General features: G+C 46.5%; 1 protein-coding gene across 1 annotated transcript in view; it reads right to left on the reverse strand.

Annotated features, from left to right (window-relative positions):
• LOC138371687 (GATA zinc finger domain-containing protein 14-like) overlaps positions 1–14,889 on the reverse strand; it is a 53,900-nt gene extending 39,011 nt beyond the window's left edge. The window contains exons 1-2 of the mRNA XM_069336694.1: positions 14,837–14,889; positions 14,447–14,623 (exon numbers count right to left, since the gene is read on the reverse strand). Of these exons, the coding sequence (XP_069192795.1) occupies positions 14,447–14,623; positions 14,837–14,889 (230 nt within the window). The remainder of the gene's footprint in view (positions 1–14,446; positions 14,624–14,836) is intronic.
• Between the last annotated feature and the right edge of the window lie 2,137 nt (positions 14,890–17,026).

Genomic DNA, 17,026 nt, shown 5'->3' on the forward strand with positions numbered 1-17,026 from the left:
CTGGTGGGTGACAGGCGGCCCGACACCACTGGGTGGGGTGGTGGGTGGGTCCACACTAAGGGTTGGGGTGGGTTCACACTAAGGGTTGGGGCGGACCCACACTAAGGGTTGGGGCAGACCCACACTAAGGGGTGGGGCGGACCCACACTAAGGGTTGGGGTGGGTCCACACTAAGGGTTGGGGTGGGTCCACACTAAGGGGTGGAGCGGACTCACACTAAGGGTTCGGGCGGGTCCACACTTAGGGGTGGGGCGGACTCACACTAAGGGTTGGGGTGGGTCCACACTAAGGGTTGGGGTGGGTCCACACTAAGGGGTGGGGCGGACTCACACTAAGGGTTGGGGTGGGTCCACACTAAGGGGTGGGGCGGACCCACACTAAGGGTTCGGGCGGGTCCACACTAAGGGGTGGGGCGGACCCACACTAAGGGTTGGGGTGGGTCCACACTAAGGGGTGGGGCGGACCTACACTAAGGGTTGGGGTGGGTCCACACTAAGGGGTGGGGCGGACCCACACTAAGGGTTGGGGTGGGTCTACACTAAGGGGTGGGGCGGACCCACACTAAGGGTTCGGGCGGGTCCACACTAAGGGTTGGGGTGGGTCCACACTAAGGGTTGGGGTGGGTCCACACTAAGTGGTGGGGCGGACCCACAACATACAGAGGGCTCCTACAGGCCTGAGAATGAGCAGCCCCGTCTCCACAGCACCTGCTCCAACACACACATAAAATTGGAAAAATTTCCGCGAGAGAACCAGACCGCCAGAAAATTGCCTGAATTTTAAAAAAATTAGTTTTTTCTCGTTCTTTGATCTTAGACTGACACTTGCCGACTGACTAAGCTGCGAACTGATACATGTATACAGATCATGTATATTTTGTTCGATTGTATGCAGCTGATGCAGCTTGCTGACCCTCTGTTGTTGCAGCTGGTTGACCCCCTGCTAGTGCAGCTGGCTGACCTCCGCTGGTGCAGCTGGTTGACCCCCTGCTGGTGCAGCTGGCTGACCCCCGCTGGTGCAGCTGGTTGACCCCCTGCTGGTGCCGCTGGCTGACCCCCGCTGGTGCAGCTGGCTGACCCCCGCTGGTGCAGCTGGCTGACCCCTGCTGGTGCAGCTGGCTGACCCCCGCTGGTGCAGCTGGCTGACCCCCGCTGGTGCAGCTGGCTATGATAATTTTTTTTTAAATCTTATGATGATCAGTTCCATCAATCATATGATGATCAATACTATCAGTATTATTATGATCAATATTTTCAGTATTATTACGTGACATTTTGCTAAATTGCTCATGAACCAGTGCACAGCTTGCAAGGAACTCCTCACAAAAGTGCTACAAATACTTACAAATACACTCTACTCTCGAAGAAAAACAAATTGTGTCATATATATGGAACACGAAATTTTATTGATCATAACTAACGTGTGATAATGTGTGTGTGTGTGTGTGTGTGTTTGTGTGTGTGTGTGTGTGTGTGTGTGTGTGTGTGTGTGTGTGTGTGTGTGTGTGTGTGTGTGTGTGTGTGTGTGTGTGTGTGTTTACTAGTTGTGTTTTTGCGGGGGTTGAGCTTTGCTCTTTCGGCCCGCCTCTCAACTGTCAATCGACTGTTTACTAACTACTTTTTTTTTTTTTTTTTTTTTCCACACCACACACACACACACACACCCCAGGAAGCAGCCCGTGACAGCTGACTAACTCCCAGGTACCTATTTACTGCTAGGTAACAGGGGCACTTAGGGTGAAAGAAACTTTGCCCATTTGTTTCTGCCTCGTGCGGGAATCGAACCCGCGCCACAGAATTACGAGTCCTGCGCGCTATCCACCAGGCTACGAGGCCCCCCCTTGTGTGTGTGTGTGTGTGTGTGTGTGTGTGTGTGTGTGTGTGTGTGTGTGTGTGTGTGTGTGTGTACTCACCTAGTTGTACTCACCTAGTTGTGCTTGCGGGGGTTGAGCTCTGGCTCTTTGGTCCCGCCTCTCAACCGTCAATCAACAAGTGTACAGGTTCCTGAGCCTACTGGGCTCTATCATATCTACACTTGAAACTGTGTATGGAGTCAGCCTCCACCACATTGCTTCCTAATGCATTCCATTTGTCAACCACTCTGACACTAAAAAAGTTCTTTCTAATATCTCTGTGGCTAATTTGGGCACTCAGTTTCCATCTGTGTCCCCTAGTGCGTGTGCCCCTTGTGTTAAATAGCCTGTCTTTATCAACCCTGTCCATTCCCTTGAGAATCTTGAATGTGGTGATCATGTCCCCCCTAACTCTTCTGTCTTCCAACGAAGTGAGGTTCAATTCCCGTAGTCTCTCCTCGTAGCTCATACCTCTCAGCTCGGGTACTAGTCTGGTGGCAAACCTTTGAATCTTTTCCAGTTTAGTCTTATGCTTGACTAGATATGGACTCCATGCTGGAGCCGCATACTTCAGGATTGGTCTGACATATGTGGTATATAATGTTCTGAAAGATTCCTTACACAAGTTTCTAAAGGCCGTTCTTATGTTAGCCAACCTGGCATATGCTGCTGATGTTATCCTCTTGATATGAGCTTCAGGGGACAGGTGTTACAGACCCGAGTCCAGCGTCGTAGCACGGAGCAGTGACGACAACGCCATCTGTGAGTCAGCTCCCGAAACCCCCTCCAAATGGACGACGTCATCTAGTGAGGACGGGATTTACCGGCCACAGGGGCTGGTTTCCCATCTTAATCAGCTTGTAACATATCCGCTGCTGACCTCTAGTGAGATGGCACTTAGACAGCAACGCCATCTATGGAGTGGATAGGTGGACGTTTGTGTCTAAGCCTGTAAGTGAGGTGCCCTAGAGTGTCCCTAGTACTAATGACGTGTCTGATTACAGAGTCGACCTGGGACTACTGTATTGGACGATGGGGCAGTCTACCCAAGGCAGCCAAAGTCTCTCCACGAGTTGGTGCTGAAGAAGTTGTGAGTCACCCCCAGACGAACACTGTTGAGTGTGTTAGCCTGCCTGTGACGTGGCAGTACCAGGAATCGTCTTATCTGGGGGCTGGCTGGTGGAAGAGACTAGCCACTGTGTTGCGGAGGGAGGAGAGTGATCTGCGGAATCACACGAGGCTCCTGCCTAGGGCTCGCAACCCTAGTATCGGTCGTGGAGTGGCCTACACAGCGGAGCTGATTGGAACCTGCCAGCTACAGGCTGGATTTGTGGTTGAGGGCCTCCACGACGGTGCACCCAGTGGGACTGTGATTTGGCTGGCCAGTGGCCAGGGTAGATTCGCCGAGAAAATCAGAGGATTCATCGTGGGACACAAAGAAGAGAACCAGGGCTTCTCATCGTGAGCACTGTGGAGCATCCCGTGTCTTCGGAGGAAGACAAGTTATTGTACATAAGTGTAGTTATAGCAACCCCGTGTGACTGTGAGATATTTATTTATGGTTGTGGTAGAAATATATATATATATAAAGCAGTGCATTAGTATCCATTCCCCTTTAATTTAACTTGCGTTACGGAACACACCCCTCGAAAGCCACTACTAACTTGGGGCCGGATACCCAAACTCTAATAACATCAGAGAAGAACCCGGTTGCGACCCAATAGGGCCGTAACAACAGGTCTGGCGTGATATCAACCCCCATGTCTTTCTTTCTCTCTGACTCTTGAAGTATTTCATCTCCCAAGTGATACCTTGTATCTGGTCTCCTGCTTCCTATCCCTATCTTCATTACATTACATTTGCTTGGATTAAACTCTAACAGCCATTTGTTCGACCATTCCTGCAGCTTGTCCAGGTCTTCTTGAAGCCTCAAGTTGTCCTCCTCTGTCTTAATCCTTCTCATAATTTTGGCGTCTTCAGCAAACATTGAGAGGAATGAGTCTATACCCTCTGGGAGATCATTTACGTATATCAGAAACAGGATAGGTCCAAGCACAGAGCCCTGTGGGACTCCACTGGTGACTTCATGCCATTCTGAGGTCTCACCCCTCACTATAACTCTCTGCTTCTTATTGCTTAGGTACTCCCTTATCCACTGAAGCACCCTACCAGTTACTCCTGCCTGTTTCTCCACCTTATGCATCAACCTTTTATGGGGTACTGTGTCAAAGGCTTTCCGATAGTCCAAAAAAATGCAGTCCGCCCATCCTTCTCTTTCTTGCTTAATCTTTGTCACCTGATCATAGAATTCTATCAAGCCTGTAAGGCAAGATTTACCCTCCCTGAACCCATGTTGATGGGATGTCACGAAGTCTCTTCTCTCCAGATGTGTTACTAGGTTTTTTCTCACAATCTTCTACATCACCTTGCATGGTATGCAAGTTAAGGACACTGGCCTGTAGTTCAGTGCCTCTTGTCTGTCACCCTTTTTAAATATTGGTACTACATTAGCAGTCTTCCAAACTTCTGGTAGGTCTCTCGTTTCCAGTGACCTACTATACACTATGGAGAGTGGCAAACAAAGTGCTCCTGCACACTCTTTCAATACCCATGGTGAGATTCCATCCGGCCCAACAGCTTTTCTCACATCCAGCTCAACAGGTGCTTCTTGACCTCATCTCTTGTAATTTCGAACCTTTAAAAGGTCACCTGGTTTGCTGCCACCTCTCCTAGCGCCGTGACTTCTCCCTGTTCTATTGTAAAGACCTCCTGGAACCTTTTGTTGAGTTCTTCACACACCTCTTTGTCATTCTCTGTGTACCTGTCCTCGCCCACCCTAAGTTTCATCACCTGTTCCTTCACTCTTCTTCCTCCTGATGTGACTGTGTAGTAGCTTTGGTTCGGTCTTGGCTTTATTAGCTATATCATTTTCATACCTTTTCTCAGCTGCTCTTCTCACACTAACATACTCGTTCCTGGTTCTCTAGTATCTCTCTCTACTTTCTGGTGTTCTGTTATTACGGAAGTTCCTCCATGCCCTTTTGTTCAGCTCCTTTGCTTCCATACATTCCCTATTAAACCACGGATTCTTCCTTTGCTTCTCTGTTTTTTCCTGTTGGGCTGTTACAAACCTGCTTACAGCCTCCTGACATTTTTGGGTGACATAGTCCATTATGTCTTGTACGGACTTGGTTCCGAGTTCTGTGTCCCAATGTATATCCCATAGGAATTTATTCATCTCCTCATAGTTTCCCTTTCGGTACGCCAGGTTTTTATTTCCCAGTTCTATTTTGGGGGTGATAATTCCTAGCTCAACCAGGTACTCGAAGCTCAATACACTATGATCACTCATTCCCAAGGGGGCTTCCAACTTAACTTCCCTTATATCCGACTCATTTAGGGTAAATATGTGTGTGTGTGCGTGTGTGTGTGTGGTGTGTGTGTGTGTGTGTGGTGTGTGTGTGTGTGGTGTGTGTGTGTGTGTGTATACTCACTTTTTTGTACTCGCCTATTTGTACTCACCTATTTGTGCTTGTAGGATCGAGCATTGACTCTTGGATCCCGCCTTTCCAGCTATCGGTTGTTTACAGCAATGACTCCTGTCCCATTTCCCTATCATACCTAGTTTTAAAAGTATGAATAGTATTTGCTTCCACAACCTGTTCCCCAAGTGCATTCCATTTTTCCACTACTCTCACGCTAAAAGAAAACTTCCTAACATCTCTGTGACTCATCTGAGTTTCCAGTTTCCACCCATGTCCCCTCGTTCTGTTATTATTACGTGTGAACATTTCATCTATTTCCACTTTGTCAATTCCCCTGAGTATTTTATATGTCCTTATCATATCTCCTCTCTGCCTTCTTTTCTCTAGTGTCGTAAGGTTCAGTTCCTGCAGACGCTCCTCATATCCCATCCCTCGTAACTCTGGGACAAGCCTCGTCGCAAACCTCTGAATCTTCTCCAATTTCTGTATGTGTTTCTTCAGGTGGAGGCTCCATGATGGCGCGTCATACTCTAAGACGGGCCTCACGTAGGCAGTGTAAAGCGCCCTAAAAGCCTCCTCATTTAGGTTTCTGAATGGAGTTCTAATTTTCGCCAGTGTAGAGTACGCTGCTGTCGTTATCCTATTTATATGTGCCTCAGGAGTTAGATTAGGTGTCACATCCACTCCCAGGTCTTTCTCGAATCGTTACAGGTAGGCTGTTCCCCTTCATTGTGTACTGTTCCTTTGGTCTCCTATCACCTGATCCCATTTCCATAACTTTAAATTTACTGGTGTTCAACTCCAGTAGCCATATCCCTGACCATCTCTGCAACCTGTTTAAGTCCTCTTGGAGGATCCTACAATCCTCGTCTGTCACAACTCTTCTCATTAATTTTGCGTCATCCACAAACATTGACATGTATGATTCCACTCCTGTAAACATGTCATTTACGTAAATTAGAAAGAGGATTGGTCCCAGCACCGATCCTTGAGGTACTCCACTTGTTACTGTTCGCCAGTCCGACTTCTCGCCCCTTACCATTACCCTCTGGCTCCTTCCTGTTAGGTAGTTCTTCACCCATACTAGGGCCTTTCCGCTTACTCCTGCCTGCCTCTCAAGTTTGTATAGCAGTCTCATGTGCGGTACTGTATCTAAGGCCTTTTGGCAGTCAAGAAATATGCAGTCTGCCCAGCCTTCTCGGTCCTGCCTTATCCTTGTTACTTTATCATAGAATTCTAAAAGGTTTGTTAGGCATGATTTCCCTGTCCAGAACCCATGTTGGTGCTTGTTTACAAACCCAATGCTCTCAAGGTGCTCAGCAAGTCTTAGCCTAATTATTCTTTCAAGTATTTTGCAGGGGATGCTTGTCAGTGATACGGGTCTGTAGTTAAGTGCCTCCTCCCTATCACCTTTCTTGAAAATCGGTACGACATTTGCCTCCTTCCAGCAACTGGGCAATTCTCCCGACATAAGTGACTCATTAAAGACCATTGCCAGAGGCACGCTGAGAGCCTGCGCTGCCTCTTTAAGTATCCACGGTGATACTTTGTCTGGTCCAACAGCTTTATTTGCATCCAGTGTTGTCAACTATTTCATTACCTCCTCTGCTGTCACCTCTATATCTGACAGTCTTTCATCTAGGGTAATCGCTTCTAACAATGGGAGCTGCTCAGGCTCGGTTGTGAACACTCCATGGAAATTTGCATTCAGTACCTCGCAGATTTCCTTGTCGCTTTCTGTATATGCCCCTTCTGTTTTCCTCAGTCTTGTCACTTGGTCATTTACCGACATCTTCCTTCTTATATGGCTATGTAGTAATTTAGGTTGCTTTTTCGCTTTGACTGCAATATCATTCTCATAATTTCTTTCCGACACTCGTTTTATGTGTGTGTGTGTGTGTGTGTGTGTGTGTGTGTGTGTGTGTGTGTGTGTGTGTGTGTGTGTGTGTGTGTGAGTGTGATCCATATTTTATCACATTAAACACTCAAACTGCCTCTGACAGTAACTGTTCTTCCGGGTCGCGGTTTTTCTGACCAGCGTTCGACTCCCAGAACGACGAAAGCCAAGCCTAGAAGGCTGTCTTATCCCGCAGGCCAAAAAGCTTAAGAAATCACTTGTTATCCTCAGCATACCTACCAAGAATACGTGCAATAGGTTCTCGTTAAAGAGATTCTCGGGAAGGCGGACAGTGCTCCTTGGACAGCTTAGACAGCTTGGACAGGTTTCGATGGCGCTTGAAACGTTCACCTGTGGCTCGTCTGGTTAGCTGAGAAAGCTATACCTCCTTGATCCTTTGGTAGTAAGCTATGGTAAATAAGATTGTCTTGAAGATCCCAGAAACTGTATACGAGAAGTCCCAGGGCACTACCTCACAGGGTAGTGCCCTGTGAACTAGTAGGTAGTGCCCTAACTCGCAGGAAACTATCTCTCAGGGCACTACCTCTCAGCACACTACCTCACAGAGCACTACTTCTCTGGGCACTACCTCTCAGGGCACTACCTCACAGGGCACTACCTCTCAGGGCAGTGCCTCTCAGGGTACTACCTCACAGGACAGTGCCTCTCAGGGCACTACCTCACAGGGCAGTGCCTCTCACGGCACTACCTCTCAGGGCACTACCTCACAGGACACTACCTCTCAGGGCAGTGCCTCACAGGGCACTACCTCTCAGGGCACTACCTCTCAGGGCTGTGCCTCTCAGGGCAGTGCCTCTCAGGGCACTACCTCTCAGGGCACTACCTCTCAGGCACTACCTCACAGGGCACTACCTCTCAGGGCATTGCATCTCAGGCACTACCTCTCAGCTAGGGCACTACCTCACAGGGCACTACCTCTCAGGGCACTATCTCTCAGGGCACTACCTGTTAGGGCACTACCTCACAGCGCACTACCTCTCAGGGCACTACCTCTCAGGGCACTACCTCCTAGGGTACTGCCTCTCAGGGCACTGCCTCTCAGGGCACTGCCTCCCAGATCACTAACTCTCAGGGCACTACCTCTCTGGGCACTACCTCTCAGGGCACATCCTCACAGGGCACTGCCTCCCAGATCACTAACTCTCAGGGCACTACCTCCCAGGGCACTGCCTCTCAGAGCACTGCCTCTCAGGGCTCAACCTCTCATGGCACTACCCCCCAGGGTAATACCTCCCAGGGCACTGCCTCTCAGGGCATTACCTCTCTGGGCACTACCTCACAGGGCACTGCCTCTCAGAGCACTGCCTCTCAGGGCTCAACCTCTCAGGGCACTACCTCTCAGAGCACTACCTCTCAGGGCACTACCTCTCAGGGCACTACCTCTCAGGGCACTTTCTCACCGGGTACTACCTCTCAGGATAATACCTCTCATGGCACTTCCTCACAGGGCACTACCTCTCAGGGCACTACCTCTCAGGGCACTTCCTCACAGGGCACTACCTCTCAGGGCACTGCCTCTCAAGGCACTACCTCTCAGGGTACTTTCTCTCAGGGCACTACCTCACAGGGCAATACCTCATAGGGCATTACCTCTCATGGCATTACCTCAAAGGGCACTACCTTTCAGGGCACTACCTCCCAGATCACTACCTCCCAGATCACTACCTCTCAGGGCTCTACCTCTCAGGGCACTACCTCATAGGGAAGTACCTCTCAGGGCATTACCTCAAAGGGCACTACCTTTCAGGGCACTACCTTTCAGGGCACTACCTCACAGGGCACTACCTCTCAGGGCACTACCTCTCAGGGCACTACCTCTCAGGGCACTATCTCACAGGGCACTACCTCTCAGGGCACTACCTCTCAGGGCACTACCTCTCAGGGCACTACCTTTCTGGGCACTACCTCTCAGGGCACTACCTCTCAGGGCACTACCTTTCAGGGCACTACCTCTCTGGGCACTACCTCTCAGAGCACTACCTCCCAGATCACTACCTCCCAGATCACTACCTCTCAGGGCTCTACCTCTCAGGGCACTACCTCGCAGGGCACTACCTCATAGATCACTAACTCTCAGGGGTACATTACATTAGACCAATAAGATCAAACATTAACTACAAAATTTAACCCTGCTTTGTTGTTGTTGTTTAAGATTTGCTACCTGGAACAAAACGTTCCAAGTAGCACGGGCTATGGTGAGCCCGTAATAATAGTAACCCTGCTGTTCGCTAATTTCTCTCTCAGGGATGTACTAAATAAGCTACCCCATGTGCTCACCAGTTAGACGTGTCGCCCAGTCATCTTGCAGAACATTTTGTGGTCAACTGGACGATCTGATAAATAATATAGTACATATGTGTGCTATTGAAGGCCTAAGGGTATTTTAGTTACCCCCCCCCACCCAGTTGCATCCTCATTTCTTGCTAGAGTGCACCGTTGGTCAGTAATGTTTCTCATCTCATGCTAGAGGACACTGTTGGTCAGTAATGTTTCTCATCTCTTGCTAGAGTACACCGTTGGTCAGTGATGTTCTTCATCTCATGCTAGAGTGCACCGTTGGTCAGTAATGTTCCTCATCTCTGCTCTGATGATCAATCATTGTTGTTCCCTGTCCACAATTATACTGAGAGACAAGCAAAATGTTAATGAAATATGTTGAATTATTTTACATAATTGTATTGTGCAAAGTTCAGCGGTTTAGTGATTCACTAAAAGATGTATGTAAATAAATGACTAAAACGACTCAAAGATAGCGCATTAGTCTGAGTTGTTGTTTCAAAAACTGTGCAAGAAACAAAAAACACATTTTGAACAACAAACAGGAACGTTTTCTTTCACATGATGCGGCTGTTCACCTAGCAGAATATACAAGGATTCGTAGAGGCGCTTTGATATAGCTAAACACGTTCTCACTACGACAATTGGGCACAATATGGAATTGTTAATTAAAACAGCACACTTTTATGTTAATGGAAAAATACATATATTTATTTATGTTTTTTTTATGTTCAAAATATTATGCAATGAGAACATTTTTTTAATTTTTGCATTACATCGATAAAATGTGGCAGAAATCTGGCCTAGTTGATCACCTAGAGACCAGTGGTGTTATTAGTCACCTACAGACCAGTGGTGTTATTAGTCACCTACAGACCAGTGGTGTTATTAGTCACCTACAGACCAGTGGTGTTGTCAATCACCTACAGACCAGTGGTGTTGTCAATCACCTACAGACCAGTGGTGTTGTCAATCACCTACAGACCAGTGGTGTTGTCAATCACCTACAGACCAGTGGTGTTGTCAGTCACCTACAGACCAGTGGTGTTGTCAGTCACCTACAGACCAGTGGTGTTGTCAGTCACCTACAGACCAGTGGTGTTGTCAGTCACCTACAGACCAGTGGTGTTGTTAGTCACCTACAGACCAGTGGTGTTGTCAATCACCTACAGACCAGTGGTGTTGTCAATCACCTGCAGACCAGTGGTGTTGTTAGTCACCTACAGACCAGTGGTGTTGTCAGTCACCTACAGACCAGTGGTGTTGTCAATCACCTACAGACCAGTGGTGTTGTCAATCACCTACAGACCAGTGGTGTTGTCAATCACCTACAGACCAGTGGTGTTGTCAATCACCTGCAGACCAGTGGTGTTGTTAGTCACCTACAGACCAGTAGTGTTGTCAATCACCTACAGACCAGTGGTGTTGCCAATCACCTACAGACCAGTGGTGTTGTCAGTCACCTACAGACCAGTGGTGTTGTCAGTCACCTACAGACCAGTGGTGTTGTCAGTCACCTACAGACCAGTGGTGTTGTCAGTCACCTACAGACCAGTGGTGTTGCCAATCACCTACAGACCAGTGGTGTTGCCAATCACCTACAGACCAGTGGTGTTGTCAGTCACCTACAGACCAGTGGTGTTGCCAATCACCTACAGACCAGTGGTGTTGCCAATCACCTACAGACCAGTGGTGTTGCCAATCACCTACAGACCAGTGGTGTTGCCAATCACCTACAGACCAGTGGTGTTGTCAGTCACCTACAGACCAGTGGTGTTGTCAGTCACCTACAGACTATAGCCACCAGAATAAGAGTTCCTTGTTATTTTGTATTGATTGTATTGTCCTTAATGTTATTGATGCGCTGGTTAATGTTTCTGTTCATAGACTCAGTGTTAGGTTACATTGTTCCTGAAGTTAATGGTAAATGGTCGTTTGGAGTAATATTTTTATGTTTTGAAAATATATGTAATTTGCTTCCTGGAAACCATAGACATATTCACATTTTTGTTTTAATGTTCTTGGTAGAATGTTGTGAATTTACTTTAAAAAATTATCTTTTAAACTTATTCACAGATAGTTTTTGAATTCTGATTAGGTAGGTTTGAATATCTTTAATTGTTTATCGTAATTGGAGAGAGAGAGAGAGAGAGAGAGAGAGAGAGAGAGAGAGAGAGAGAGAGAGAGAGAGAGAGAGAGAGAGAGAGAGAGAGAGAGAGAGAGAGAGAGAGAGAGAGAGAGAGAGAGAGAGAGAGAGAGAGAGAGAGAGAGAGAGAGAGAGAGAGAGAGAGAGAGAGAGAGAGAGAGAGAGAGAGAGAGAGAGAGAGAGAGAGAGAGAGAGAGAGAGAGAGAACTGTAAGGAGAAAGCACCAAGCTGTTACGACTATGGAAGGGGTCTGGATAAGGATTTAGGATGGGACGGTAGGAAGGAAAGGTGCCCAACCAATTGGACGGTCGGGGATTGAACGCCGTATTCATCATGAACAATGTCTTATCACTGGCTCTTTTCCTCACTCTTCCCAGCTATTTGCCAAATCTTAACAATATTTTAGGTATTTTCCATACAAAAACTGTGTTCTTTCATTCAAAAATCTCACCGAAGGTACTTTGACTCGTGTTAATTAGTTTCGCTTGTTTTTATTTTATTTTCATCGAAGCATAACATTTTATTTAAAATTTCATTAAATGCATTTTTGTGAATGCTAATTAATCACGTAGAGTTTAAAATATGAGAGATCTGATATTAGACTTAATATATAATTTCACTCGTTCTACTTGCCCTAGCTGGTGGCCAAGTGTATTATTTCCTCTGCTGCAGCTCGAGGTCATTTTTACCCGCGGTTTTGTGGAAGATAAATATATGAGTATTTATATATCATACAAATTTTGTTGGAAATTTTGTTGAAGATAAATAGGATCTTCTAAATCTCATGAAAACACTTTTCTGAATTCTGATTAAGCATCTAGGTTAAGAAAATGTGAAATCTCTGTAATTAGGCATTTCATCCTATCCCTTCTGTTGTTCTTGCCTTAGTTCTTGTTGTATTTGTTCAGTGTTGTATTTGTTCAGGGCTTGTTCAGTGTTGTATTCGTACTGATGCGCTTCGATCACAACTACTGCTATCTTCCCATTTTTAAGCCTATATTTTCAGAGTTTTCATCTAAATTTTAATTTCCTCATATATCTCACCAGAGGAATGCATGTTGATGCGGTATGGTAAAGACCAAATATCTGTTATTAGGATTGATTACTCTCCTTCTTGTCTTAACCAATAAAGAGGAATAGTTTTGTCTATGTCTACGACATTGACAGAGAAATGTGTTATGTTTATACATTATATAGTTACACATTATACCATTACACTAACGTATTAAAGAGCTAATATTATAAATATCTCAACAAATATATGTAATTTTGCTATTAATAACTAATTAATATTTTTTTCGGTATTGTAAAAGTACGTTTTCTTATTTTAATATAAATTTAGACCTTTTCCTGAAATACAAGAATATATGTGAAGAGTAATTGTGGTTTCAAAGTTGCTTTTATTAATACTATCTACTAATATGCTAATAATTGAACAATTAAATGAATTAAGAACTCTTCTCAAGGAACATAAACATTTTATCTCTAAATTGTCATCAACACTTCCGTGGAAATGAACAGTCCATTCATGTGGGCTCTAGGAGACTCGAATAGCGGACCCAACGCGTGTGAGGCCGAGCCCAGTCGATAGAGCGTCGGCCTAATACACGTGGGATCCGCTGTTCGAGTCTCCAAGAGACCCAAACCTAGTAGATGTCCCGTGGGTGTCCTAGTAGATGGTTGGGTTTGCAACTGTAGTTTTAGCAAGATTCAGCAGCTTCAATTATAACCAGAATAGACAGAGAAATCGCATTACCGTGATATATCAATGAGAACAACCACAGGAGCCGTGATGCGGATTCGAACCTATGCGCTGGGTGTTCCCATATCGTTCAGAGCGTGCATCTGGGAACACCCTGCGCATAGGTTGGAGCCCTCTTCACGGCTCATACGGATTTGCTCATTGAGGCATCACGATTGTGTGATAACTCTCTGTGTATTATTATTATTATTATTATTAAAATTATTACACAGAGAAATCATATTAACGCGATTATAATAAAAATTAATATTATTATATAATATTAATATTATTATTGCTATTATTTTATTATTATTATTATTATTATTATTATTATTATTATTTTTATTATTATTATTATTATTATTATTATTATTATTATTATCATTATTATTATTATTATTTTCCTCATTATTTTTATTATTATCCTATTTGAAGGAGAACTTCACAGGTTGTGGTAAACAAGATATGGAGCAGGAAGTTGTGTATGGAATGTGGGTGGTGACGTTGGTGGAGTGGGTGGGCGTGAAGGTGGGCCTCTTGCATGTTGCTATGCTACTCAGCACCTCTTAGAACAAGGTGCTCCTTGTGTGATCGGCCGAGATGCAACGAGCACCTCCATCCAGAGGCAGATCAGCGTCTACCCTCGCTCTTCACACACCATAACTCTTACGGGGTCCAGTAGATAGTATTATATTTTACAATAAATTTAGAAAAGCCACAGGTGTTGTGTACTCCATTCCATCCCGCTACCAGGAAAGCTACAACCACAACCGAACAACCCATTTAATATTGTTTGGCAGCTTAGTGGGATTCACCCGACGTACTCCAGCTCCCGGCCCAGCTATCTGGTACAAAAACAGCAGCTGCAGTACAGCAGCCAGGCAACAGAACAACTCGCCGTGTGTGACCTCACTAGTGACGTCAGTGACAGACATTGTCGTGAGTGACATCTTTACATCAGTGTCAATACAGTGTGTACTGCATATACCAACCTCCCACCTCACTCTCCTCAACCTCGACTCACCGTGCCTCATCGCCTCCCGCCCGGCCTGACGCAGTGTCTTCACGCCTCCAGACGCCGTCCCCTGCCGCCTCCTGACTCCGTCTATTGATGCCTCCCGACGTCGCCCGACGCCGGACCTGCGACGACCCGATTGTCCCTACGTCGTTTAATAGATTGTAGCAACAGCGGTCTTCAGCTCTAGTTAAGTACCCTTTGTTATTTGTCTAGTAGAATAAACTGTAGACTGTTATGGGCACAATATGAACTTTGTGAGTTATGGACAATCGATACTCACTAAGGCCTCGCTCGCACAGCTGCCCCTACGGTCTCCGGTCTCGCTCACTTTCTGAGAATAATTTAGAGCTGTTAGCCAGTGAACTATCTGAAAATACACGATCGCCCTCATCTCACGGTAGCTTAGATTCTATTTCCTCTTCAATCAGCAGCGACTCAGTACCAAACATGGCTCACCCCTCAAATACAGCGGGTCCTAACTCAAGCACCGTAATGGTTCTTACCCAGTCCGTTGACATACACCCATTTAGTGGACGGGATCCAGCCCTTCTGCTGCAGGGCTGTCCTCCAGCTGTCAGGTGGCGCCTGGCAGCTGGGTGGACAGCGCTCCGGATTCGTAGTCCTGAGGTTCCTGGTTCGATCCCCGGTGGAGGCAGAGACAAATGGGCAAAATGTTTCTTTCACCCAGATGCCCTTGTTACCTAGCAATAAATAGATACCTGGGAGTTAGGCAGCTGCTACGGGCTGTTTCCCGGGGTGTATGACAAAAAGGAGGCCTGGTCGAAGACCGGGCCACGGAGACGCTACGCCCCGAAATTATCTCAAGATAAACTCAAGATAAGATAAACTCCTGAAATCTTGGTTCTCTGATGTAGTGAGCAAGAGTACGGGGCAAGGGTACTGCTGTCACAGATGCAGACTTGATCAGTATGGCGACGTCTACCCTGGACTCTAAAACTGGAGATGCATATCTAATGGCAGATTCATACGACTTAAAGAATATTGTGAACTGGGACGACTTAAAAAAATTCTTTCATAAGAGATATTCATCAACCGTCGATCATGACCCCTTTGGCATTGCTTCCCAAATAGCTAATGCAGTAATGCCGTGATGAGACACGCAATGCTTTTGGCAGAGGCCTAGATAAGCTACATAGCTCACTGAAATCAGTTTTGACGGGTTTTAGATGGGAAACGCAGGGAAGTTTCACCATAGGCAATGTGTGTAGACTACTGACGTTTGGTGCCATGCAGCGTCATGCACCCGAGACCATACTGAAGGACATAGAAGCTAAGGACTTTGGTCCAAACAACAATAATTGGGAATTAATAGATGAAATGATAGTTTCCAATGAGAGGCTAAAGAACCGGGACTCTGCATAGCAGAGTCCCGGTTCTGCCGTTTCAGTGCAAACAATCCCCCATAAGCCTGTGAACGTTGCCACTCGTTCTCTCCCTAGTAACGTTCAGACTCATGCTAGGTCTCCTCCACCCTCATATGGCCCCAGGTCATACACCAGGACTAACTCTCCTCAGTATCCTCCACGCCCATAAACGCCAGAATGCTTTAACTGTGGCCAACCAGGCCACTGTAAGGCAGAATGCACCACAACCAACACTCGTTACCAACCGGATGCCAGAGATAACAATGCAGGCCATACTAACTATCACAATCGTCCTTATCGCACTTCTCACCGCAGACCTGGACATGACACGCCAGATTGCCGAGTTGTCCGTGCACCATTCTGTACTTACCACCAGCTGCCTGGCCATAACATTGCTGTCTGTCGAGCTCACCGCGGTACTAACCAAGCTAACCGCTATAGCCCTGCTCCTCCTCACCAAGCTAACCGCTATAGCCCTGCTCCTCCTCACCAAGCTAACCGCTATAGCCCTGCTCCTCCTCACCAAGCTAACCGCTATAGACCTGCTTCTCCTCCCTATAACCAATTGCATGCAGCAACCCCTAACCAGCGCAGACCTAGCCCTACACATGCTCCTGTAACCCGACCTACTGACCGTGTTAGGTTCGTGACAGTCAATAACAACACAGACTCTGTGACCCGCAGATGACAAACGGCACTACTTCTTTCATGAATAACACAGACCAGACATACGGACACCCATACCAGACCTATGGCTCACAAATGGGGGAAGGCACAGCAGCCTTCGTAAACAGCATGAAGTAGGGAAGTGAGACGACCTCCCTGCATACTCAGTGCCTACCCATAACAGGTTTAATATATTGGCAGAGGAGGATAGCCTACATTACCTACACGCTGACAGTACACACAATCATGTGAACCAGACAACACGTCGATCACACCAGTCTTGTAATAACATGTCTAACAAAGACACAGAAGGACCTCTGATATCAGCCACCATGGAAGGTCGACAAGTTAAAATTTTCCTTGACACAGGAGCTAGAGTCAATATCATCAAACAAGTTGCCTTACATGATATACATGACAGACTTGTCGAACACCTGCCATCTGTCTCAAACCTAAGTGGAGTTTCTGGAGGAATGACTGCAGTGTTGGGTGAAGCTGACATAGAGTTAATAGTTGATGACAGATCGCTCGCCAT

This window comes from Procambarus clarkii, chromosome 36 (genome assembly GCF_040958095.1).
Source record: "Procambarus clarkii isolate CNS0578487 chromosome 36, FALCON_Pclarkii_2.0, whole genome shotgun sequence".
NCBI lineage: Eukaryota > Metazoa > Arthropoda > Malacostraca > Decapoda > Cambaridae > Procambarus > Procambarus clarkii.